At 51.2% G+C, this 24,976-nt stretch overlaps 9 protein-coding genes across 9 annotated transcripts; 4 read left to right on the top strand and 5 right to left on the bottom strand.

The window, feature by feature from the left end:
- Positions 1–4,518: 4,518 nt before the first annotated feature.
- NECHADRAFT_39591 (uncharacterized protein) lies at positions 4,519–4,788 on the top strand (the record flags this gene model as incomplete). The annotated part of the gene is made up of 1 exon (XM_003045570.1): positions 4,519–4,788. A coding segment is annotated over one exon (270 nt), but the record flags the coding sequence as incomplete, so codon positions are not given.
- Positions 4,789–5,200: 412 nt separating this feature from the next.
- NECHADRAFT_79593 (uncharacterized protein) lies at positions 5,201–6,831 on the top strand (the record flags this gene model as incomplete). The annotated part of the gene is made up of 3 exons (XM_003045569.1): positions 5,201–6,416; positions 6,473–6,708; positions 6,799–6,831. 3 exons carry the CDS (start codon positions 5,201–5,203, stop codon positions 6,829–6,831), a joined length of 1,485 nt encoding a protein of 494 aa, XP_003045615.1.
- Positions 6,832–7,347: 516 nt separating this feature from the next.
- Positions 7,348–8,698, top strand: NECHADRAFT_79592 (uncharacterized protein; the record flags this gene model as incomplete). Its single annotated transcript, XM_003045568.1, has 5 exons — positions 7,348–7,702; positions 7,752–7,993; positions 8,046–8,293; positions 8,350–8,374; positions 8,525–8,698. The coding sequence occupies 5 exons, from the start codon at positions 7,348–7,350 to the stop codon at positions 8,696–8,698; spliced, it is 1,044 nt and encodes a 347-aa protein (XP_003045614.1).
- A 1,086-nt stretch (positions 8,699–9,784) lies between these two features.
- Positions 9,785–10,704, top strand: NECHADRAFT_93055 (uncharacterized protein; the record flags this gene model as incomplete). The annotated part of the gene is made up of 3 exons (XM_003045567.1): positions 9,785–9,826; positions 9,892–10,002; positions 10,096–10,704. 3 exons carry the CDS (start codon positions 9,785–9,787, stop codon positions 10,702–10,704), a joined length of 762 nt encoding a protein of 253 aa, XP_003045613.1.
- Positions 10,705–10,999: 295 nt separating this feature from the next.
- Positions 11,000–12,771, bottom strand: NECHADRAFT_39449 (uncharacterized protein; the record flags this gene model as incomplete). Its single annotated transcript, XM_003045435.1, has 5 exons — positions 11,000–11,686; positions 11,737–11,854; positions 11,902–11,975; positions 12,027–12,542; positions 12,589–12,771. 5 exons carry the CDS (start codon positions 12,769–12,771, stop codon positions 11,000–11,002), a joined length of 1,578 nt encoding a protein of 525 aa, XP_003045481.1.
- A 659-nt stretch (positions 12,772–13,430) lies between these two features.
- Positions 13,431–15,250, bottom strand: NECHADRAFT_93054 (uncharacterized protein; the record flags this gene model as incomplete). Its single annotated transcript, XM_003045434.1, has 3 exons — positions 13,431–13,666; positions 13,745–14,797; positions 14,989–15,250. 3 exons carry the CDS (start codon positions 15,248–15,250, stop codon positions 13,431–13,433), a joined length of 1,551 nt encoding a protein of 516 aa, XP_003045480.1.
- Positions 15,251–16,671: 1,421 nt separating this feature from the next.
- Positions 16,672–18,772, bottom strand: NECHADRAFT_79588 (glycosyltransferase family 2; the record flags this gene model as incomplete). The annotated part of the gene is made up of 3 exons (XM_003045433.1): positions 16,672–16,899; positions 16,951–18,555; positions 18,593–18,772. The coding sequence occupies 3 exons, from the start codon at positions 18,770–18,772 to the stop codon at positions 16,672–16,674; spliced, it is 2,013 nt and encodes a 670-aa protein (XP_003045479.1).
- Positions 18,773–21,335: 2,563 nt separating this feature from the next.
- NECHADRAFT_93052 (uncharacterized protein) lies at positions 21,336–23,087 on the bottom strand (the record flags this gene model as incomplete). Its single annotated transcript, XM_003045432.1, has 5 exons — positions 21,336–21,396; positions 21,447–21,614; positions 21,725–22,583; positions 22,651–22,715; positions 22,831–23,087. The coding sequence occupies 5 exons, from the start codon at positions 23,085–23,087 to the stop codon at positions 21,336–21,338; spliced, it is 1,410 nt and encodes a 469-aa protein (XP_003045478.1).
- A 384-nt stretch (positions 23,088–23,471) lies between these two features.
- NECHADRAFT_79586 (uncharacterized protein) lies at positions 23,472–23,830 on the bottom strand (the record flags this gene model as incomplete). Its single annotated transcript, XM_003045431.1, has 2 exons — positions 23,472–23,594; positions 23,642–23,830. 2 exons carry the CDS (start codon positions 23,828–23,830, stop codon positions 23,472–23,474), a joined length of 312 nt encoding a protein of 103 aa, XP_003045477.1.
- Between the last annotated feature and the right edge of the window lie 1,146 nt (positions 23,831–24,976).

Raw genomic sequence — 24,976 nt, 5'->3', positions numbered from 1 at the left:
ATCAACAGCCCCATGAAACCAAGACAAAAAAAGAAGTTGCTATGAGGAGCAAAAACATACAACAGCGGGGATTCGCTGGTCGTCACCGACCCAACTACTAATCCGCCCCTCACCGGCTTATCTATGGGAGAGCGGACGGGATCCCGAGTTCTCCGGTGGGTATGGTCGTATGTACCAGTCTGCCGGATAAGTCTGTTGATAGCCACGGTCCTTTCAGCGCGCTTTCGATGTTCCATGTCGAACTGGAGGAGTATTTGCAACTCCTAAATCTTGGGCGCCATTGATATACCCAGGCATTGAAACAATATGTACTAGGTCTGTCGCCATGCTTGTCCTTTGGAGGGGCTTGGTGGTTACTGTCTGGCCTAATGGATCTCGACCGTCACTTGAGTCTTGATCTTCCCTTCCATCTACTCAGGCTTCGATGCTCCTTAATACATTAACCAGCCACGTCAACAGGTCGACCTGATTGGTAGCTCAATGCAACGTCCCAGTCAACAGCTGGAGCAGCCAGGACGGTTGATGACTCTCATCAGCTCAGGAAATACTGTTGGAGACTCTTGGTCCCTCCGTTATATCACGGAGATATTACGGATGGTGAGGTTGGCGTCAATTTAGGAGTCCAGCCAGCTTGCGCCCAATGTGCAGACTAGGCGTGTTTGATTCGTCCCTAGCACAACTTGACCGGGGCGATACTTTCCATCCAGCCCATCACCCGCGATGTCCTGCCTCGGCGGCTGAAAGTCTCACATTACAAAGTATTAGCTAGCTGTCCAGAACCATGTTGGAGTCCACGCACAACTGACGACAACCTCCTCTCTTCATGAGAAACCCATGCCCCGAACGCCTAACACGGTCAGACAGGTAATCATGTGTAGTAAGTCAACAAGGACTTCAAAAGGCGAATCATGACTCAAACGGCAAGACTTCTCTGCGTCGGTAGGACTGCCAACTCCATCTTGGCTAAGGTGTACTATCTGACAAACTACTAGATGGCGGCGGGATCCGGGGCATATCAAGCCTCTTGATCTTGGAAAAGGTCATGCATGAGATAGCCAAGGCTGAAGGGCTGGACAACGACCCAAAACCATCTCAGTACTTTGATCTCATCGGTGGAACGAGCACTGGAGGGTGAGCATCTAATCCGAGTTCAACTGGCAAAAGTACAATATCCAACGGAGATACTCCAGGATCATCGCGACCATGTTAGGGCGCCTGGACATGAGTGTCAGAGATGCTATCACGGCCTACAGGATGGTTGCGCAGGAGGCTTTCAGACCAAAACACCGCATCTCGATTCCGGCTCCGCCTACTGGCATGTTCTCTGCCACCTCTCTCGAGGGCGCGATTAAGGCTGTGATAAGAACATATTGCCAAGACCCCGACTGTGCGCTTGAGCGAGCCGTATACCAGTCCAGTGCAGCGTCTTGCTCCCACCAAGAAAAGCTGTTCCGGGATGACACGTGCCGCAAGACGTAAGCTGATTGACCTACGAGTCTATACCCTCGTATCTAACCAAGACAGAGCCGTCTTAGCCATAACAAAGGACAATGTTGACGCACCAGCAACTCTGTTCAAGACATATGACAAGTCCACGAGCTTCAAGAACTGCACGATCTGGGAGGTTGTCCGAGCCACATCAGCAGCCACGACGTTCTTCAAGTCCATCAAGTGTGGGATGGACGAGATCGAGTTCATTGATGCTGGGTTTGGATACAACAACCCGTGTGATGTGCTCGTCGGCGAGGCGAAGCAGATATTCCCTGACGCTCAACAGGTCCTAGTCGTCAGCATTGGAACCGGCATGGGCAATGTTGTGGACATTAGGAACACGAGACGGTCGATACTTAGGGCGCTCCAGAGTATGGCTAGCAATTCCAGCAGAGTCGCCCGTGAGATGGCTGTGCGGTACCGCGGCAGCAATGACTACTTCCGCTTCAACGTGGAGCAGGGCCTTCAAGATGTCACCTTGTCAGACTGGGAGCAAACAAGCCGGATCTCGGCGCATACCCATAACTATATACTTGAAAATGAGGCGAGACTGGAACAATGCGCGCTTCGGCTGGTCCAACTGCAGTCCGGCGCCAGGGCAGCAGTGCAAGAGGTAGTAGCTCCTGGCGCTGGAGGAGTTGGCACTATCCCCGAGATGCCAGCCGCGGAGACTTCTCAAGAGTTACCGTAAGACAACGGATGGAAGAAGGACGACAAGAAACTTGCTGAGACATATTATTGCTAGGCAACAGCCGGAGAATGAATCGAGTTCAAGAATGGCAGAGCCCACTGCCTCGCAATCGACTCGTGAGATATTTGTCGTCCCTCTGGACTCGAACAAGAACTATGTCCACCGGGAGGCCCTTGAGAGTTCACTCGCCTCCATTCTTACTCCAAAAGACACAGAGGAGCGTCAGTGCAAGAGAGCGGCTCTCTGTGGTCTAGGAGGATCTGGCAAGACACAGATAGCGGCTCGGTTCGCCCAAGATTATCGATCATTCTACTCTGCCGTGCTCTGGGTGAGTGGTTTGGATGAAGCCAGCCTGGTTGATGGCTTTTGCTATCTTGCGCGGAAAGTTGGGGTAGGAACCGGTCAGATCTCTGAAGGAAATGTGGACATGGCCACGGACTGGCTGGTTACCAACATCGGGTGGCTCCTCATCATTGACAACGTCGACTCAGAAGAGGCTCTTCGCGTATTGCATCGCAAGTTCCTCAAGGCCGGCATGCGAGGCTCCATCCTGATCACGAGCCGGAACGAGTCGGTCAAGCTCAGGTGGACTACCATCGACGTCGGCAACATGAGCGAGGGGGAGGGCAGACAGCTTTTGGCCAATATCACCGAAGCTGAAGATGCAGCTGAGGGCCCAGTATCAGATCTACTCCAGTCTCTAGGATGCTTGCCATTAGCCATTGACCAGGCTGCCTCTTACATCCGAGAAGCCGAAGTTTCCGTGGCAGAGTACCTCGATTTGTACCACCAGGAGAAGTCGGAGTATCTAAGTCAGAGTCCGTCGACGCAATACAATTTACAGGGCCGTGAAACCGTCATCACAACTTGGACCATCTCGTTCGACGCCGTCAAGAAAGATTCACCAGGAGCAGCGCTGCTGCTACAAATGCTTGCCCTTCTGGACGCCGAAGAGATCCCCCTGACCATCTTGGAAAGCTGCTTGTCAGGGCAATTCTACTGGTCTCCTCGTGGCGAGTTTGAAGCAGCGCCAGAAGAAGAGCAATGGGTGCCACAGCTGTTGAAGGAGGTTCTTCTGAGTCGCAGAGGATACATCGATGCCAAGAAGATGCTGAGAAGATTCTCTTTCATCAAGAGAGGGTCGGTTTCGTCCATGATCTACATCCACCCTCTTGTCCACTACTGGGCGGCCGGCAGCTTGGAAGATGATGAGATGAAAAACGATTTAACGCTTTGTCTCATCGGTATGGTCACCTCCGCGTTTGAGAAACAAGATAGGCTACCTCCATGTCTTCCCAGAACCTATGGTGCTAGGGGCATCGAAGAAGGTAAGCTGGGGATATGGCCCTGGAGGCAGTATCTTCAGTTGGCAAGCCATGCAAGACGATGCTTGATCCTCGCCCAGAGCATCCCATACAAGCCAATCCTTGCTGTTATTGGACTGCCTCTCTTACAAGTTCTCGAGTACTCGACGTTTGGGAGCCTTGAAAAGGACAACGAAATAGCCAATACTCTTCTAAGCAGGATGTACCAGGAAGACCCGGCTAGCTACGCGGCGTTCGCTATGCAAGTCTGGCGTCTGCGCCGCTCAGATCTCTGTCCTTGTCGGAAAGGGCTAGTTGAGGATTATCATGGTTTCGGATTCTACCTGATGTCTTTATGCCGCAGATGTCGCGAAGCTCGATTATACATCGATAACAGGCTGCACAAAGACGTCAGTCCATCAGAAAGAACCCAAAGCCTGACTGACCTTGTTTCATTTCGTGTCGCGCCTTATGACCGCCTCAAGCCCAGTCTCTCATCCGCCGATCTCAACATAACTCGTCCAATGGTTTCATGGATGGGGAGATACTGCGTCGTTCTGATGCGATATCTCAAGTTAAAATCTGCCTGCGAGCAGGCCACATACGACGAAGCGAAGCGAGAGGGAGTCGAGATATGGCAGGAAATGAGAGACCTTTGTGGAGAACAGTCGGAGGAGTGCCGCCGTGCGGCATTCTATGCCTCCAGCAGGGCTGGGGACAAGTCCCTACCTATTCTCAAAGAACAAGTAGATCAGACTATCCGTTGCCCGGTTCAATCATGGTCCCATGAACGATGCATCATCCGGTATCTCGAAAAGTTGTTGGAACGTCAGATGCGACCTGAGGCCGAAGATTGCCTCAGAAGGGTCAGGATTGCATACAGGAAAGCGGGGATCCCACTGAAGGTAGCTGAGCAAGCCTTGGACCTGTTAGATTCCGCAAAGGTCAGTGTCCTATTTGCGAACTCGGCCTCTTGAATCATAAGTTACTAATGTCTTCTTCACAAAGGACTCCAATATCTTCACCAGAGATATCCAGATCTTTGTCACGACTATGTGGGGTCCGACGGTGACGCTCAACACGAGACCTTCTGCCACGGTGGGGAGTTTGTATGATGAAATTCAGTCGAGGAGCGGGCTCGCCGCCAGTGAGGTGCGACTGATATATGGCGGCAAAGCTTTGGAAAAGGACCGGATGCTCTATGAGTATGGAATCTCGGGAAATGAAACTTTGGACTCGGTCATGAGATTGCTCGGAGGGCATACAACCATCGGGATTGCTGAGACGTATAACTTTGGGTGACAATTGTCCTCAATTGGGGCTTGGCCTTTGGGGCTTGGGTGGTGTTGAGCTATAGCGCGTTCTGATCGGTCAGAGCAGCCCAACTGAGGAGGCCGTGCTCCGTTATATCACCAAATGAGGCGATGCCCTCATTTTCACAAAACAAGGCTCTTTCAACCACTGTTTTTCATGCTTCAAGGTGACCGCAGGCGCCCTGTACGGCACGACCAACACATCACCCACGCTCCAGGTGCCCATCGCTTAGCGAATGACCGAACGTAAGTGCACGCCATAGCCTCGTTAGGCATATCCAGTGGTGCCTAATAAGAGATCCCACTCTTTCCTTAAATACTTTCGTCTTAGACTTTATATCAATTTAAAAACTCGACTCTATCAAAGGCACTGCTCAACCGTTAGAATATCATCACCTGCCATGGCCTCAGCGCTAGGCATCCCCCCTGGCGTCAGCGCTATTTTTAGCCTCTTCATCACGAGGGCCCTCGCGGAGGCCAGGGAGACCACGAAGACCTGGCTGCCCGATGACGATAAATTCAATAGTTGGCTCGGCTTCTCCCCGTCGAAGGGAGAATTTTGGCTCACGGGCACGCTAGGAAGAGGAAAATCGACGAGACTCCGTACTGGAGCTCGGTCACGATCTCAACGAGAGACAGACCAAAGGCACTTAGCCAAGCTCGGCGTCACATTAGCCCCCCAACTGGCCGTGAGCGCCCCAGTACTTTCACCTCAAGTCAAGGATGCGATCGATGCCGACTCCGCCAACTCTTATACCTGGGGTCGAATAGGCGAATATAACACTGTCCCCAGGGATCTGAAAGATTATTCGGTCAAGGCGAAGGTTGGGAAACACCACGTAGACGCCCTGCCAGATACTGGCGCCCAGTGCAACTTGATCTCATTACAACTGGCTGAAAAGGCCGGCCTCGTACCCAGGAAAGGAACTGAACAAGCAATTCGCTTACCGACCGGCAAACAAGTGTCATCACCAGGAGCTGTTCGGATCCCCTTTTCCTTCTTGGGAGAAGCCAAGGAATACATGCTGAAATGCTGGATTATTCCAGGGTGCAACAGGGACCTCATCCTCTCAAGGGAGTTTCTCGATGCCACCAAGACACTCACGAAGTTTATTCATCGCATCACCTCAAAAATTAGGAAAGTAACAAGGAGACACCGGCTCAACCTTCTCGGGGATGAGAGACAGCGGATTTGGGGGGGCGTCAATAACTCGCTCGCCCTTGCTCTCCCAGACACTGGGTCAGATGTCATGCTTGTGTCGGCTGAGTACACAAGGCGGAATAACCTTGATGTCGAGCGAGGGCCGGAGCATCAGCTCGAGCTTGGATTCGGCGACGGATCAACCGCTTTTACCACAGGTGTGGTCCGCAACGCTGAGTGGGCTTTTGGCGACTCGGGACAGAAGGTCCTCTGCGACCTTTACGTCCTGGACGACCTGTCGGTGGATGTGGTGCTCAGTGGCGACTTTGTCTTTGAGTTCGGAGTGTTTGACAGGTTCAGTCGCTTCCTTGTGCACCTCGACTCGTTGCCTGACTTGTCGGAACTATATAACATTAGGTTGATCGGCAAGTACAGCCCAGAGCTGCAGAGGCTCGAAACACTCTGCTACAATGACTGTGAGCTCCCCGCCCCCTTTATTTACGACTGAGTTTCTCTGACCTTGTCTTGGCAGTAAATTCTCCCCATGCCTTCAGCCCCAGGGCGGTCAAAGCTGAGCGAGTTCGACGCGACCAGATCAGGGACGCGATCAATGCACTCCCCTCGGCAGAACAAGCGGAGTCCTGGGTTGCTGAACATAGGAGACAGGAGCTCTGGGAAGGGTTTAGAGCCAAGCACCGGCCAAAACAAGGTGCGATGACTACTTCGTCAGTGCCATCCTTACGGACATTGCCCGGACAATGTCAAAAGGTCCGTTGGTGGGAACGGATCGTAGGCCATAGGAAGACCTCATGATGAAGTCTCCGTGGACCCTTCTCTGTATTTTTTATTTGGTTTTAGCGAGTGAGCGAGCGAGCGACGGCGTTTGGATAGATAAAAGCATAATTCTTTAGGTAATAAAACTGGTTTAGACTTGGGTAGAACTTATATCTAAGCATGGGCTTTTCTTTTCAGCGCGAGTTGGGTTGTAGAGCAATGAAACCGAAGAACCGTACGCATCAGTAATCGATGTCTCATACCTTCATTAAGAGGTATCCTGAATTTGAACCCTCGCAATAGCTTCGTGGCCTGCTGAGCATTCTGTATGATCTCCATCCAAATATTGAGGCTATGGTCACCTTGCACACTGGGGATTTGCTAGATTACCACCGGGCAGGGCAGTCATTATTTTGACACCGGGGCTGAGTTTTTGGATCGCCAGGCAGCTGAGTGACACGTCACAGTGGTTTTGAGGCTTTGAGGCTGTGGGTTGCACAGGTTGCACAGCCTGACGATGAATGAGGGCGACTGAGCTGGTTCTATTGCCATCTACTAACGGCTCCAGAACCGTCAGCAAAACAGAACCTTGCATGCCGAAAAGAAAAAGAAAAAACACTCTAGCTGGTAATCATGTCTCGAACCCCTGACATAGAGAGAGGCGTGGACCAAGGTCTTCGACATGACCTCCTCGGCTTCGCAGCCTTGTCGTCATGGATGGCCTCGGATGAAGACCGAGAGCTCCTTGTATTCCGAAGGTTTAACGAGATAAGCGCCCGGAACCTTCTATACTTGCAATGCGAGCTGCTAGCACTTGAAGGAGAACTAAGCAGATGGGACAAAATGGTCTCCAGCAGCGGTAACACGGCACTAGAACAGGCTGCGGAGACGTGGGAAATAATGGTTGAGCAGGCTAACAAGGACACACAAGACGCAAAGAAGATGGTTGACCTAGTCGCAAAGCTAAGGGTGAAGATGAAGGAGTACCGTAAGAAAGTCTTGGGGGATTGGAAGAACTCTGCTAACGCAGGAGACAGACGAAGCTTTGGATCTCCAGAGCAGGGTAGCCCGGTTGCAACACCCCAATAGACGAGCTTTAGAGGTAGCTCGGAATGAGCTCCATGGAGGGCCTCTAGGAGAGGACGGCAGCAAGCCAAACCCAATCTTAGGCGGGGAGGCTAAGAACTATCTGGATGATGAGGGGGATTTGGTCTCCCTTGGAGCACCGGTGGAGACAGATATGCTCTTCAAGACGCTCCGAGCCTACTGGCCGGGAAAGGTGGGCAGTATTCTTCATGTAGTCCGTTAAAATACTAATTCAGGCCTATTAGGAAGAAGTCTCAAGGGATGGCATCCGTCGGATCAGCCGCTTCGAGGAGCGATCCATCACGATAGCGGTAGCGCTCATCAACATCGTCATTGCAATAATCCTACTGGTAGGATCGATAACGAGTCTCTACTTTGTGAGCTCGCCGGCGGCGATACTGGGTATGATCAGCGCCTTTACGATTGCATTTGCGCTCAGCGTGGGGTTGATGACCAATGCGAAGAGGGCAGAGATCTTTGCAGGGAGCGCAGCGTGAGTCTTTCTTTGCGTATTTGGGCAATTGGATTTAAAATGGCTAACATTTGTAGATTTGCTGCTGTGCTCGTCGTGTTTGTGAGCAGCGGTGACTTGTCCGGGAATTGCTGTCAGGAGAAGTGAAGAGGAAGCAGAGCCCCTGCCAGTCTATATAAACCCAAGTTGACCCGTAAGCGAGACCCTCCAACACTCAACTCGGCCGCTTGATAACTGTCTGGTATCTTAGAGCTTATTGTCAAGCTTGCCGCCCGACCCGCAGAACTTGTCGACGAGCTGCGCGCTGCGACCAATGTCCAGTTCCGACTTCGTCATGTTGTCGAAATCAGTCCAGATGAGCTTGAAGGATTCTGTGTTCTTGATTCTCTGGATGAGGTAGTTAGGCCGTACCTAGCTCCGGACTAGGTTTGACGCTTTGAAAGAGAGAACACGAATCTGCTGATGGGCACTGGGATTGTTTGGTTACCCCCCTTTTCTTTCTCTAAGGGGTTGCAAGGGTAGCACTTGCTTCTTTCTGGACACGCCCATGGCTATTAGCCTCACAATGATGTTCTCGGTGTTCATAAAGGCAATTCTATCATGATTTTGGAATGAATTTTCTTAGTCCCTCTGTCACGTTCTGGAAGGTGGTGGCGATAGGACATCAGATGAACCCGCTAATAATCACGACCTGCTCAATGTCCTTTCAAGAGTATGACAGCATTGAGATATTCCAAGTCCAGTTCGGAGAGTGCTAGCTATTCTTCAATATTGGGCGCCAAAGGCGAGCCCGGGCATTAAAGTATCCTATCCTGCACTTGCCAAGTTGCAGGTTCACCCCCTCCCCCTCTTGGGAGCTGGAGAGCTTGGCGGCTATTGCATAGCCTAGCATCACTGTGAGCAACACATGAGTCTTGATAGTCTGTTTCACGTGCCTAAGTTTCGATGGCTGGTGGCTTCTTTCTGGACGAAGCAGCTGAATGTGGCCTTGGTTGGGGCAATGGTCGAGAAGGAGACGCGAATCAAGTTCTCGGAGTTCTCATGGACACTCTCGCGGAACAACTCTGAAGCACCACAGGGGTTAAATAATAGTAGCCGAGGCAGAACAGCATATGTATTTGACCCAGGACAAGCATTTCAAGGCAATTATCATGGACCATTTCTACCATCGATGTTCTTCGCTGGTATGAGTGCTACCTAGATACGTGCAGGCATGCGAGCTTGGGGTCCTTCCTTCGCTTCTCCATGATCACACGTATTGTCTCGAATGGCCGCTTCGCTCCTTACTGAAAATTACAGTTGAATGCATGATGAGTCATGTCGAGGCTGCATGACCCTTGGAGCAAACTTTGACGGGGTTAAAGTCTCCTGATGAATCTTATCTACGTAGGTCCCATTCAACCGCCATTCGCATTCAACACACACCGCAAGAGAATATGATGTTTAAAGAAGGCATCAGCAATTCTCCTCTGACCCTAAAGCCCGATTCCATCTATCGCACAAGTCCGGAAGATGACAAGACCAACCCCCAAGATCTCTTCACCAAAGCCACCCGTTACTTGGACACCTTGCGGAACCTGAACGATTCGGCAGAGCAAGAAAAGCTTTTCAAGAAAGAGCTCAACGAGATTCTAATACACTACATCTATGGGAGTAACCGAATAGAGCATGCCGGGCTTGGCCAAGAGGCGACATTTTACCTCTGCCGAAGGATGCTCAACCAGGATCCAGTGCCGGCTTTTGATGGAAGGGCCGACGACGGAGATGGCATCTAGAAATTGCTTGCGATGGACGAATTGCTACGAAAACTACCAGAGAAAAAGCTCCTGCGCCAAGGCCGAGAAGTCGTTCAGCACCTACAAGCTTTTGAGTACCTCGATCGTCACTTTGGAGTCGACGGCCAAGACCTCACCGAAGACCTCATAAAACAGGCCCACGCAATCCTCTGTAACGGGGTGCCAATCATTGATGAAGAGCTGCCAGAGGTTCCCTCAGAGCAGTACGCGGGCCGATACCGCAACGTCGCTGTGGGCGCCGGCTCAACCATGTTCGTCATGCCCAAGTACGTCCCACAGCGGATGAAAGAGCTCTACAATGACCTCAAAGAAGAGATAAAAAGCATAGATGCCCATGGCTGCCTCGACCCTTTCTCCCTTGCTGCGAAATACTCACTGCGGTTCGTGGATATCCATCCCTTTCAGGATGGCAACGGGCGGATGTGCAGAATTATCCTCAACGTGATACTGCGTCGCTATCTTGGCATTGTCGTGGCAATTGGAGAGACCGATGAAGATGTCAGAGAGTACATTGGGATCAAGAAGAGAGCTTCAATGGAAATGGAAGGGCATGGGGAGTATGCGACGTTTGTGTTGAGGAGGGGGACAAAGACGATACAGAAGCTGAAGCAAAAGGTGCATGGGAAGAAGGCTTAACGGAGTGGACCATGCTATTGAGTAGTATAGATCGCTAAGGAGCTGCGACTAGAAATCATGTCTCTCCAATCGGGCCATTGAGATGACTCTCCCTCGCTCCCTTTTGGAGATGAAGTCTGGCATCTATTGCTCACCCTTTGTGGCGAACAGTACACGGCAAGACTCAAGCGAGACGGCAAGAAAAACCAGAAATGAAGTAATAAAACATTTAATTGTTCGTAACAAAGAGATATCTAATGTCCAACAATGACAAAAGGCCAGAAACGCAGAATGGCGCACAGCACCCTCAGAAACTTTACCTCCCCTCAATCTCAATGCTCAAACCATCAGACTCGGGTGGTCCCTTGTACACATTCTTTGCGTGGACAAAGTACCACACAGCCGATATCGTCATGAAGCCAAAGAAGACGACGACGGCATAGTTCATGGTGACGGGTGTGACGGGGATGGCTGGGGGCATCGAGAATAGGACCATCTCAAAGCCGATCCACAGAACCGCAACAACGTTGATGACCCATCCAAACCTCTTGCCAAAGGTCCAAGGTGCCGTGTTGACTCCGGCTCGTCCAGTGAGCATTGATAGAACGATAGGAATGCAATACGAGATGGCCAGACCAATGACGCCAACCGCAATAAAGGCGTTAAAGGCTGAACTGGAGCCGAGGTAGATCAGACCCAAAAGCATTTGGATAATAGTGGTGAGGATCAGAGCGTAGATTGGCGTGCCGTGTCGCTTGTCGACCTTGGACCACACCTTGGAAAGGGGAATGGCGTCGTCTCGTGCAAAAGCCCATGTTGTTCGAGAGGCGGCGACCGTGATGGAGATGGAACAGAAGAGGGTGATGATCAGGACCAAGGCCGTGAGAGCGATTCCGCCGGCTTTGGTGCCTGTGACTCGGTAGAAGATATATGGGAGGACTTGGCCGAGGGGCGCTTCGAGGAGTTCTGCCAGGGGTGGGAGGGTGGCGCACATGGGGATGATCTGGATAAGAGTTAGCCGAGAAGTTGTAGATATGGATGGTAGGCACTTACAAAGAACAGACCAAAAACGAAACCGACGGGGACGCAGAGCGAGATGGCTCGAGGGAGCTTGACAGTCGCATCGCCGCATTCCTCAGCCATGGCTGTGATCATGCCCAAGGCGGAGAATCTATGCCTATTAGTCAAGAACGTCTTTGAAGCGGCATGTCGACTTACGTATAAGCTGGGGGAAGAGCTCCGATCCAGAATGAAAAGTCTCCCCACCCACTCAAAGTACTGTCATAATGGCCCTGGGCATGTCAACAATAAAATCCTTCTCGAGTGTAGGATTTCCAACTTACCAGAGTGTAACTGGGGGAATGGCGGCCATCAGCTGCCTTTGTAGAAAGGAATACGCAAGCAATGAAGATGGTGATGGCCGTAAATGCGGCGCAGAAGGTATCCACGGTAGGCAGGAACTTGTTTCCAAACGCCACGATGAAAAAGGTGACGAGGCAGAGACCGTAGAAGATAAGGAGAAGCTTCCAGGGCTGCCAGTCGTAGTCGGGATAGTAAATACCGACGGCGGCAGCAAGAAGAGAGGCGAAGCCAAAGTTGACGGACAGAGTGATGGTCCAATTACCGACGAGCCATGTCCAGCCGGTTATAAAGGAGAGAACGGTTCGGTACTTCGGGGAGGCGATCTGAAAACTCCAGTAGTAAGGGCCTGCGGATGTTGGCCATCTGGCAGCGAGCTCTCCTAGAGAAATTGCAATGCATTCGTCAAGGATACAGACGACGATCCAGCCCAGGAACATGGCAAGCTGGCCGCCGCCGTAGATTGAATTGATCATTGGTGCACCGAAGCCATAAGGGATCTATCAAAAGTTAGGAAAAGCATCAAAATGATGATGAGAAGCTTACAGCAGCGATGGCTAGAGATTGGAATAGCAGTGTGAACATGGAGCGATTGCGTCGCAGTTCGGGCTTGTAGCCCAGGGCACTGAGGTCGGCGGCATCACCAACGGGGGCACTCTCAAATGTCTTTCCCTGTTGATCAAAGGACTTGACCTGCCGGTCACTATCGCTACCCTTCTCGGACACCATGATGGAAAAAAGGTATAATGGGAATCGATAGTGAGGATAAAGAAGTGCTGAGTCGCCTCGGAAATGTGTTGTCCGTGACACAAAAACCCACGTCAAAAACAGCAGCGATCGCGTTGAATATAAACCCCGTCTCCCATAACATTTGACGGCTCCCTCGGCGGTGACATGTCCAGCCACATGTCTGATAGTCCCCTCCCCCCCTTGTCTACGACAAGCTTTCAGGGATGATAAGCCGCGCCGTAGAGAAACCCTGTTTCCCCGGATTTTGGGACAGGGACTTTTTTGCCTAGAAGGTGTTAGTCTGACTCGCGCGGATGCGACCCCTCTTTGTTCCGCGGTTGGTGACCCAGCAAGGATGGACGGGAACTCGAGCCTGAAGCGGAAAAGCGGAGGGGGGAAATAGGTTTGCCGCTAGGACTTTTGAATGCTGGGACAGGGGTTTGAGATAAGAATGTCAATCTGGTTTCCGCTTGTGTCTTGGGATGGTACCGTGTGTGACAGGGACTTTTATGCCAGAGTCGGCAGTTTTATGGCCCAGGAGCTGAGTTTTGGGGTAATGGGCGTAAACGATGCCCGCTATTCACATACGATTAAACAGAGTCAGGCTCATTGATGAGTCTATTGGATTTTGGGTATCTGGTCGAATCATTTCCCCCACGTCAACCAAAGACAGTCTCATACTTGAGATCAGCCATGACGTCGAGCCAGTGCACCGATCCCGGCACCGTCTCACTGTCGTACCATGACCAGACGGCCTGTAAAAGTTCCCGAAGTATGACAATAGGGCCTACAGCTGGGCCCTGACCGAAACCTCTCAGCCTGTCCATGATGAACTCGCGGGCTAGACCTACGTCAGAGAAATGCCTCTGCTTTGGAGACTTAGAGTCTCCGATGACTGGGTAAGACATGTCTGACCAGCTTGTATCTGACAACTCTAGCTTTGGGGGTGCTTCCTCCGTGGATACTGTTATACACCGGAGTCCGGAGCCTACACCTAGGCATAGTAGGGGCTGAAGGCATCGAATTGACTCTGCCGGGATCTCAGAGAGTATCCCGGTTATGTATAGAGCGAGCGATGTCGGCCATGTCGTTTTGGTAACGCTCCCTGAATCTATCCTATCCGGGAGCCGCCTGGAGACGAGATCAGGAAATGTCTGGTAGAGCTGAAGAAGCGAGGATAGACGAAACACCTCGGCAGCACGGTGCAAGTCCATATCCAGACCATCTTCCTTGCGAATTTCGCCCGCATCCTCGATCAAAGCTGGGACCTCAACCGATAAGAGTGTCTCCTCGAGGGCCTGAGCTTCATTGATATCTAGCATCGCCTGCCACATCACCTCATATGTGGGCGCGATACTGCCTCGCCACGTATCACGAGACCTGCGACACAAGGACATGGCCTTTCCAAAGAGCGCGATTATCTTGGGCGGAACGCCGGTCCAGGGGTGTAGGACAAAGTCGTACGGTGGGTAGGTTGCGGGCGTCCATTCCATGAGGGTGCTGATGTCTTCTTTGTAGCTCGTCACGATACTTCTGACGGATTCTTCGTAGATTAAACACTCTTTGAAGAATTCAACGAGCTTTTGGTCTTCTTTTGTAAGATGCTTCGACCGCATCTCTAGCAGAGACAGTATCACCCGGACATGACGGAGGTACTGTAGCCCAAGTTGCTTGTGATCCATCCAGCAGAGTGACGAACTCAAGCAAAAGAGAGATATTATCAGGGCGTGGGGTATAGTCGTGACGGTATTCGGCGCTTCAAACAGTTTCCTGAGTTCGTGGATAATTGCTTCGGTCGCAATTCGTGGAGCTGACGCAGCAATCTCTTGGATCTCGGGCTGGCGTTTGACCAAGGAAGCAGCTGCCATGCTCTGTAGAGAATAAAAGAGAGGTCGTGATGAGCCCCATAGGGAAGAACCAAGGCGTCGGAATGGATTCGTTGGAGAGTCGTAGGCTGCCCAGGCGCCGCATACGGACTTGAACCAAAGCTCAATCAGGAATGTCGATGGTTCGGAGATGGCCTGTGCTGGGGAGCTGACGGGTATATAACCTGAGGAGCAGCCCTTGGAGACGACAATTTGCTTCTCTTCAGCATCTTCGGAGTTGCTCGGGTTTTGTCGTAGTGGCTTGAGCTCAAGCTGTGTGCTTGGTGAAGTCGTCAAAGCATGATCAGCTTCAATAGGGGCTGGCCTGAGACGTCGTTGGCTGATGGTCGACGGTTGAGAACAACTTGTGGCGACATTGAGACCTTTCGCCTGCTTCTCCGAGGACGATGATGGTTGTGCAGAAGGGAGACTTGAAGTGGCGCCGGATGATCGATCATGACTCTGCGTGTCTGAAACATGATGCTCTTGAAATGACACGGAAGCGGCAAAGATGAGTTGATCGAGATTTGGGGGGTCATTGGTATTGCGCCTGCTGCGCCGCTCATGTTTGGTCGACCACTTGAGCGTCTGCTGATAGCCCGGGCAGACAACATTTCTGTCCTTACAATTTTGACAGCTCGGCTTGCTCTCATCACACTTGAGCTATAGAGAGCAAGGGTCAAGTCAGCCTCGAGAGCGATAAGGATGATGGGATGGGTCGGTACCCTTTTCGCCTTGCACACCTGGCAACCCGACCGGGATTTCGTCTGCCCCTTCATATCAGCTGTTTCGATAGATTGATGAGTTTGAAAAGAGGAGAAGTTGTTGCATGGCTCGGCCGAAGAAACTCTGGGCGTTTCCACTTTCCCCAGATTCTCTCCTCGAGCCTCAAAGCTGGGCACGCTAAGGATGAAGCCAATGGGATGTTACCGGAGATCAACAAGGGGGAAAGAGGCTATTCCCAATCAGGGAAAAAAGTCCCGTCGGTATCTTGGTGCGGGGTTGATTTATCTTGTGCAGATGCGCTCATGACCACAGAGTTTGTTCATGAATTGGTTTGTGGATGTGATTGATCATGGGGACAAGAGGTGAATGCGTGACCCTGACGTGTTTGTTCGTATTGTCTGTTGGTAATAATGTTGTTGGAGGGTATCTTGGAGCAGGGGTTCTTGACACCATGGACTTGGCTACCCTGAATGGTAACCATTTCCCTCCGGCGCTGCGCCAATATTTAACTAATCGCGTGATGATGCATTAAATCGTCTAAGCTTATAATCTAAAAGCTAGGACAGTTTCTTGCTGCTCTAGGAAAGGATGTCCATGAAGGATCGTGCCCTTAGCCGAATGCTACTGCGCATTGCCGACTGGAGACGCGCCTGTGGCCGCATAGAGAAAGAATCTTGTCAACAATCATCATGGCAATTAAAAGGCCCTCTCTTCACACTCTGAAAGAGCCCTGATCATCTCGATCACTTTGATATGTAATCTGCAACGACATGTCCCCCGTGTATCAAAGTCGAAAGAGGCTAGACCTCCGAACAGGGGGAATAGTATCTCGGCATCTAATTGCCGATCGAGATATGGGGATGCCGAGTATCCATGATTTCGGTGTTATCTTATCCGTGAATCCATGTAGAAACCAATCACTCGGACTCTCGTTATCTTTATCATAGCACGCCTTATCCTCCAGATTCAAATCGCGTGTTTCTACTCATCATGAGACTAGAGGCGATTGTTCTCGACAGCATCACCCTGTAGATGGGTTACATACGAAGCGAGACAGCCTTGCTCTAACTATGCTTCAAGCACTCAAAATCTAAGAGACTCATAATCTTTTCATGTATCCAGGAAGAATTTTCTCTATTTCCAAAAGCCAAGTTGCACGACCAAGCCGATTATCAACATTATACCATGCCAAACTATGCGTATACTCAGGCCCAGTTACCATCCTCTAAACAATTTATCAACAAGCACACGCCGTATAATTAACAAAGACTAGACATTTATCTCATGCAACACTTCAACATGTACTTCATCAGTGCGTGCCTCGACCGCCGACGTCGTCGCCGTCCTTTTCGTTAGCATCGCGAATGACTTCGCGAGTCTTGCCCCATTTGAAGTCGTCAGAATATATAAGGGAATAAACCAGGATAATAATGTTCATGAAGGGAGAAGTAAAGAGATGAAGAACGAAGCCTGCAAAGTACTGGACTCGCTCAAGATTATTGCGTGGGAGCCAGAAACCAATACAGAATGAATAGAGCTGTTGATATTAGCATGATGTGTAAATAGATGTGAAATGACTTGAACTTACGTAGCGGAAGAATAAAACGCAGATGAGGCCCAAAAAGACAGGATCTTGCATCACTTCTCTACCCCTCTTGGCAAATACCATGAGGAGCTCGACGAACGCAGCGATGATGAAGGGAGTGATGGCCCAAGTCACAACAGCAATGACACTTTGCAGTCGCTCAATGGGGATAATGCCCGGTCTGAAGATCATGACAAACTCATTCGAGATGCTTCCGAGAGCCCAGCGCTTGCGCTGGGAGAGAAACACCTTCCAGGTCTGAGGGACAATAGTCATGGCTTTGGCACGGAGAGCTTGCGCTGTCTGCTTGCCAGGGAAGAGACTGAAGATGATGGAAGCATGAATACTATCCTCTGAGTAGTTACCCATGATGTGTTGTGTCATGATATCGTTGGGCTTGGGGCAGTATCCAAATCGTTCTCTGAGGACAGCATCCCCAAACGTGGCCTCGTCGACGCGGATGAGCTGACAACAGCCAGGAAGACAGTTGACTTTTCCCGTGATGCGGGACTGAAACATGCGACGAAGACCTTGTGTCTGAGAGTACTCGACAGATTGATAGAGAGACCAAAGGCCCCAGTTGTGACCATCAAAGTCAACACAGACATGGCCGCAAACGCCGACAACCTTGGGGTTCTTGCGGATCTCTCTGATCATCTCCCAGATACAGAACTCGTCAAAGACGGTATCAGCATCCATGCCGCAGAGGTAGGTAACATCATCGAGACCAGCTTGGACAAAGTTGTTGCCAATGTACTCAAAGAGATCATTGTTAAACATGGTGACAATATTCTCGGACCGCTGCTTGAAGTGGTAGAGGAGCGATCGGGCAAAGCAGAGACTGTCTCGCTTTCCCTGGTTGTACCGCTTGCCGACAAAGACGTATGGAATACCCCTGTAGAATCCAGTTTGTGTCTTGACTGGCATAAAGAGGCCGTCCCGAGCACGATAGCCGTTCTCAAAGTCGCGAGATGGGCCCGGCTCTAGGATGTCCTCGAGAAGATAGCCCTGGGTGGTCTTTGTCATGCCAGGACCGCGTACGTTTCCGTCAACGACGATAAAGATAACACGCGGATGGTTATCAATGTTCTTTTGCGTGATCAGAGAGTCCAGGGACCGTGTCAACTCTTCGTACGTCTCGTTGTAGCAGGGTAGCAAAAGGACCATCTTCTCTGGCTCATCCGGAACATTCTCCTTTGGTTTCCACCAAAAGCAGAGAATATGAGTGCAGAACCAATGAAGCATTATGCAAAAGCACATGAAAGTCTGCAGAATTGTGTTCGAGCTGAGGAGGACAAGGAGGAAGTAGTACACCTGGTAGTACCTCCATCCAATGTAGATGAGCGCGGCGTTGAGTCCAACAAGGCCGATGATGAGGCCCCATTTTTGGAGCATGAGCATCGACTTGGACATTTTCTTGAGTTCTTCGTCCGAGTCCCAGCGTAGTTTGGCTTCTTCTTGTTGAATGGAAGAGGTGAAGGAAAGGCTCGAGTCGTTTCCGCTGTGGGTGAGCCATGAGGCTTGAGTTACGCCTGATCGAGGGGTTTGAACACCGGGGTGAAAGTCGCCGTTGATGCCTCGAATTACAGACTTGACAAAGTTGAGCGACTATTCACGTTTGTAGCAGTGGCATTCAAGTACTCACCGAGTCCCGGGAGCCAGTCCCGCCAGGTCTGAGTTGATACTGAGACACTTGGCTGTAGGAGACGGGCGGATGAGATCCCTGAGGGGTCATACTGTTGAGCCCCTGAGAGGTCATACTGTTGAAGCGCTCAGCCGAGGAAGACGACTCCCCGTTGGGAGGCGGGATTCCCAGGAAGCTCATGGCGACAGCTTCTTAGTCCCCCTGATCGAGCGACGTGCGGCCGAGACTCAACTGCAGCAGGGGCAAGGGATAGAGTAAACGAAAGCGTGAAATGATTTGATAGTGAATGACTGGGATGAAAACGAGTGAAGCGGGTAGTTGCTTGCAAGAGACGCAACAACAGGGAAAATGGAGACAATGAGGATGAACGATAGGCAGAGTCTTGTTCCAGACTCAAAGAAGTACCTTTCAAGAGGGCACGCGCAGAAATGACAAGCCCAAGCGAGTGACGGGCAGGGTGAAGAACAAGGGCAGACAGCCAGAAGACGCCGGGGAGCTGTGGAAGCTATAGCAACATTACTTCCTCTCTCGATTTCTCGCCACTATCCTGCAAATTCCGTCGAGCATCAAGTGCCGGACGCCTCACCGGGAACTCATCACACCAGCCGGCATCACCGCCTTCAATCACGGTCCCAGAGGAGATCCCCGATGCCATGGCACAGCAGCAGATAGCTCTTGTTCTGATACGAATTCTCAGCTTTGAGGGGCGTGAGACGGTGACTGTGGTCTTCAACCAACCAAGCCAAGAAGATGTATGCCTTGATCGAGAATAGAAAAGTGCAAAGGGAGACATGCTTGAAGAACCTCGTACACGCCCCCTTGTTCAGCCGCTGTTTGACCACCATCTACCGGCAACCTCCAAGCAGGAACAGGGATAAGCATAAACATGAGCCTGCCAGCAGATGACATTGAGTTTATTCAGTGGCCCAATGCGAGTGTCTTGGAAGAAGCATGGCGTAGAATATTGCTTTGATGCTGTCTGTAAACGTTCAACAACTGCCAACCGTTCCAGCAACGTGGACAGCATACGAGTCAGGTTATTTTTAAACGGACTTTAGAAGTTTATTTACTACTCTTCAAACCAATACATGTAGTCTCCAACACCGCAGAAGCTCGACAGAAAGAGCCAAGGAGGATGCAGTCACGACAGTGTGAAGGACCCCCACCATTCCGTTGTGCGACAAACATGAGAATCACATCCGGTTAGTAAGGACAGGTCCTTTTCAATTTCGGGCCCCTTCGTGAAAAAAAAAGGAACAGGCACGGGTCGGGACCGAGGAATCGAGATCAGCTTTGCTGTTGAGAGCATCCCGTGTTCGTTCCTGCAAGGCCTCTACTCCTTTGATCCCGAAGTCTCAAGCCATCTCAACAACGGTAGACCAAGTGGCAAATGTCTCATTCAACGGCCAAATGGCGAAATCACCATGATCTTGGCCTTTGACTCAGAGTGAATGCTTGTATATGGTCTTCCCACGACAATATGGGACCGTGGGGGGTGTTTTCGTGCCGCCGGGTCGATTTTCGCTCACAAATAGGACAGCATCAAATAGCTCCAAGCACAAGACATCTTCACAGTCACGACACCGAGTCAGCGCAGGCGGGGAGTCTTGCCCGGGATGCCGTGATATGAAGCCATTGCAAAGGCAAAGTAACCAAGAAGTCGTGTTTGCATCGCAGCCCCCGAGCCCATGATCCCAGGGCCTGCAGGAGTCTACGCAGGGGGTTTCGTGCTGTCGATGTACTGATACTTCCACCCTCTTTGGCAGCAGTCGTGAACTGCGGAGGTTATCCCCGGAGACGGGAAGTCGACCCGGGGTCTGAGAGAAACGCTTCGAGTCAAGATCAACACAGAAGAGGACTATCCCCCACCCACGAAACGAGCAACCCGTTGCCTGTCTGAAGCCACAGTTACACAGAGTCGTAACCCATGTCCTGGCCTCAAGACGCACAGCATCACTGACATCATAGTCCGGTTATCCTCCCGAAAATACACATTGCAAATGCTGCGTAACGCTCGGAATTCGGAGCACATCCAGCTTGCATAGTAACTCACTCGGATCCCACTTCAGACGCCGTATCCGATGATCTGAGTGCTAGGCCTGGTAATTGGTTCTTGGAGTCTTGATTCCATCCAGTGAGCTTCAACTATGAGGCTGCATATTCGTGGGGTGGACAGGACAACCACAGCGAGGCTATTCTGGCAGGTATACACCCTCTTCTTCTCTCGCACTCTCTGCAAGCACTGCCTATTTGGGACTCTGCGACGCATGTGGGAATACGGCGGCACACATGCATTTTCCATACGAGGGGCCAAGGGTGGCACGCATTTATGGCGCGTTTTAACCTTAAGCCCAATCTGCAAGAGATTGATGTGCCTAGATATGCGTTGTTGGGGTGTTTGCCTTCACTTAGCATTCATCCTAGGTTACGTGATGAATATTGAGCATCAAGTGACTCTGTGGGATAAGATTGATGAATAGAATGGTTGCCAGAGATGTACAGAGCTGAACAGGGAATTGGGAACATAAATTAAGCGTATATAGTAGATGAATAAAGTTGAAGAATAGAATATTAAGCACAGAGATCAACTACCGATACAGCCCAGAGATGATGGGCTGAGTCAGCCCCAAATGGCTTGAAAGGGGTTCAAGGAAACACAAATAAACAATATCCCAAAAGAATGCCCTTCAGAAATGACGAAATAGATCCGAATTACACAGGCGCGGGTGCGCTTAGCTCCCACTCAGTAACACTTCCCAAAGCCCTCCTGGCAGCCCTTGCCGCAGTGCTCGTCACTGCTACCACTAGCATCCAGGTCAGCCTATTGTTGTCCCGAAAAGAGAGAACGCCTTACCAGAATCCGTGGGGAGAACAACACTTCTTAGAGCCGTAATTAGCGCAGGTTGCCTTGAACTTGGATCCGCAGAGGCCGTTGGTGGTGTCGTGGATTTCACCACTAGGAGGCTTGCACGACCCAAAGTCGGCGTCGCAGCCAGTTCCGCAGTACGGGTCGCTCGAGCCGCTTACAAACCATAACGTTAGCAACGAGGAAATTTGTAAAGACATACTATACAGCTATTCAGGAGTGCGGCTGAATCCGTGCTTCACCAAAGTGAAGAGAAGTCAACTTACCAGTAACCATACCAGGAGCAACAGTTACCGAATCGAGATCCTTGGCAAGTGTATCCCGTATTGCCACCACAAGTCTGGTTGGGTGAAATCTTGAGGCCACCCGTCGGCTCAACTGTGTAGGTGGGTTGCGAGGCCTTGGTAGAGGACGGCTTGTGAGTAGGCACAGCTGTGTAGTCGCGGCCTCGGGGCGCGGTTCGATACCAGTTCTCCTTGGGATCTCCAAGGCACTCTCCGACTGTCACTAGTCTGTACCCACGATCCTGCGCTGTCTCGATCATGTAGGCAGTCAACTCAGTGACAGTCAGCTCGTGGACATCATGGGCAAGCACAATGTACCCATTGTTGTCCGAATCAGAGGACACCCCGTCAGAGTACCTGTCCTTGGCAAGCTGGATCAGATCTGGACTGTCACACTGATAGTCCTTGGTGTCGATATTGTTGTTGACGACGTGGTAGCCAAGCTCTTCCATCAGATCGAGGCACCCAGATCTAGAGATACACTCTAGGTAAGGGGGCCGCATGTACGTAGGGATCCACCCAAAGATGTTGCGCAAGGCCATCTCATTGTAAATCATCTCCGTTCGTCTGATGGTGCTGTTGACTTCGTTGAGGTTGCGATGAGTCCAGGTATGGCTAGCGATGTGATGACCTGCTGAATACATGCGTCTCAGCATGGCAGCCCAGGGGTTAGACGGGTCGTCGATGTGGCCCTTTCCTCTGTTGTTTCCAGCAACAAAGAAGGTTGCCTTGACATCGTATTCGTCCAACACGTCCAAGATCTCGTTGGTGTAGGTGTACGGGCCATCATCAAACGTCAGAGCAATCACGCCAGGGGTCGTGCAAGTTCTGATGATACTGCCTGTCATGATCTTGTCAGTATTGCGCCATGAGGTGCATCACAGCATCGGAGCAACAAGTGTGCATACCGTAGGGCACGTTCCCGAGGTTTGGTCGAGGGATGTCTTCCGTGCTGCTCCCATCTGGTCCAAAGCTGAGTCGACAGTTAGCCATCATTCATGCAACCATACTCCATGAACCTCCGCATTGCCACATCTGGATAACTTCCTCTCGTTTATCTGCAATCAGCTCTTTGTGGCGAAACTTACAAAGTATCACAGGAGTCGCTGTATTCGAGCTGGCAGCTTGAACCACCGCAAAACTCTTCGGTTGTGCCGCAGAAGCCACTCTCTGAACAGCAGGATCCATCGTCACACGATCCAATCCCAGGACCACACTCTGCACGCTTTCGAAGCATAGCATATCTTGGTGACAGAACTTGATCCGCAGCTACAGCCGGCCCAGCCAGGGTAGTCCCGGCATTGAACAGCAAGGAAACGAGGATGGTAGAAAGGACAGACTTCATCCTGACGCTACGCTCTGTGAGCTTCAACAGACAGGGAAACAGTAGGAGAAAGAAACGAGTGACAACATGAACGAGTGATGGGTAGAAGCACAAGCGTCTTTCAGGAGCGGAACCACGACTTATTTACCCGACCAAGCTTACATGCAGCTCGCTCAAAATCGGGCAGAACCACATCAGGGGAGATCGTATATTGGAACGCGGAAACCCGCTGCATCCATAAACACGAGAAATATCGTCCAGGTAAGTCCAATATGTTGAGCCCGCAGGGCGGGTATGCCCACCAAGGCGCCCTGATGGGTCATCAGGATCCGCGAGGTGGCCGCAATTTCAGCCATCTCAAGCAATATTCCAGCCCATCGTCGGATGTGGCCCTCGCCGGTAATTTTAATCTTTTCTTGGAACCGTCTCCATGCCTCTTAACTCTGCTTTTCGGGCCTGCCCCTGACTGGTGACCCAGCGCCACTGCCAAGACGGGGACTGGTGCAGCTCCCAGTAGAATATTAATCGCTGCAAAGGGGTAGATGTATCCGGATATCTTGCATGAGGCAACGCACCGGAGACTCCCAGGTCTTGGCTAAAGGCGTGCTCGAGGTGGGATCGCGAGGGGCGACCTGGCGGCCGTTTGGCCCCCTCAACGGCAACAAGAGGCTTATGCCGGAGCCAACGCATACCGGGAGACGGTTTCCGGGCCTTTTCTTCTCCACAATAGGACTCAAGACCGTCCAGATGCCAATACGATGCATTTTGGTGCAGGCGAGGTTGCTGATGGCCAGGATTCGTGTTCAGCTCACCTATATTCTTGCCACCCCCGTCTTGCAGGAAAAGAAGGTTGAGTTAGCCTCAATGCGTGTTCCTGTAGGTTCAACAACATTCATTCGCAATCAAGACTTTGTGTATCAACTTGGCAGCCCGTGGCTTTACTTTCCGACCAGTCATATGAATAAGAGCAGCAGAAAGCTTCCTCGTTTCGACTCAAGACTCAGGTCGGGAAAAGCGACGACGCGTCTTATCGAGCTGGCATCACACCACTGAGGATGACGACGCAATGAATGCTATGTGTAACCGTCTCTTGCATATCAGACGGGCCAACCAATTTCTTCTCCGATGAGCGGCCTGCCCTGGATCTGGTGTTCTTTGTGTGGCTTGAGCCCGTTCCGGGACGGCTGATGGTCTTCCACACAGGTGGACGCCAGGTGGACGCCACCGAGCCAAAAACGCCCGCTTGACGAGCTGTTCCTGAGTCTTTCGTCTGATTGTCGCACAAAGGCCAGACTGGGTTCTCCACGTGCAGTCTGTGAGCTGGGTGATAATTGCGGATATGGGTGTGGTTGAAAGTACCGATACGACGGTCATGTTGCCCGGATGTGTGACATTGTTCGGCTAGGTTTGGTGCTCCAAAATCTTGTTCAATCCAGTAACTATCCTGGATGTTTGCTCAAAGACCCCTGTCATAGGAAAATAGGCTCAACTGCAGTCGAGTTCGCACAGATTTTGATTAGGAGAGCACTTTTGCCAAGATAGCCATCGTATTCTCTTCACAAACGTAGTCCAAGAAGTAAGCAGCAGAGGTTCCATTCCCTGTGTAGTGTACGTAAGCTTCTCGCTTTCAGCTCGAGGTTCCAGGCGTCGTGATGAGAATGAGGCATACTTCGGCCTCTAATTCAGGCCATGATGTGCAACACCGCCGAGTTGTGAAACGATCTGTCTGGTCAAATGCAATAGCGATGCAGGACCGCTCAATTAAAGCCAGCTGCTGTGTCTCTGGCCTCGAATCATCCTGTCCGGGATACACGACAGACGAAGGCACCAAAGGAGAAAATAGAGTCAGCTATAGCGTCGACAGGCAGAAGAAGTACGAGGTGGCGGTTCCAAGCTGAGCTCTCGATAGG

The sequence above is a fragment of the Fusarium vanettenii genome (genome assembly GCF_000151355.1).
Source record: "Fusarium vanettenii 77-13-4 chromosome 4 genomic scaffold NECHAsca_19_chr4_3_0, whole genome shotgun sequence".
In the NCBI taxonomy this organism is placed as follows: Eukaryota; Fungi; Ascomycota; class Sordariomycetes; order Hypocreales; family Nectriaceae; genus Fusarium; species Fusarium vanettenii.
This window is presented reverse-complemented; position numbering and strand designations above follow the sequence as displayed.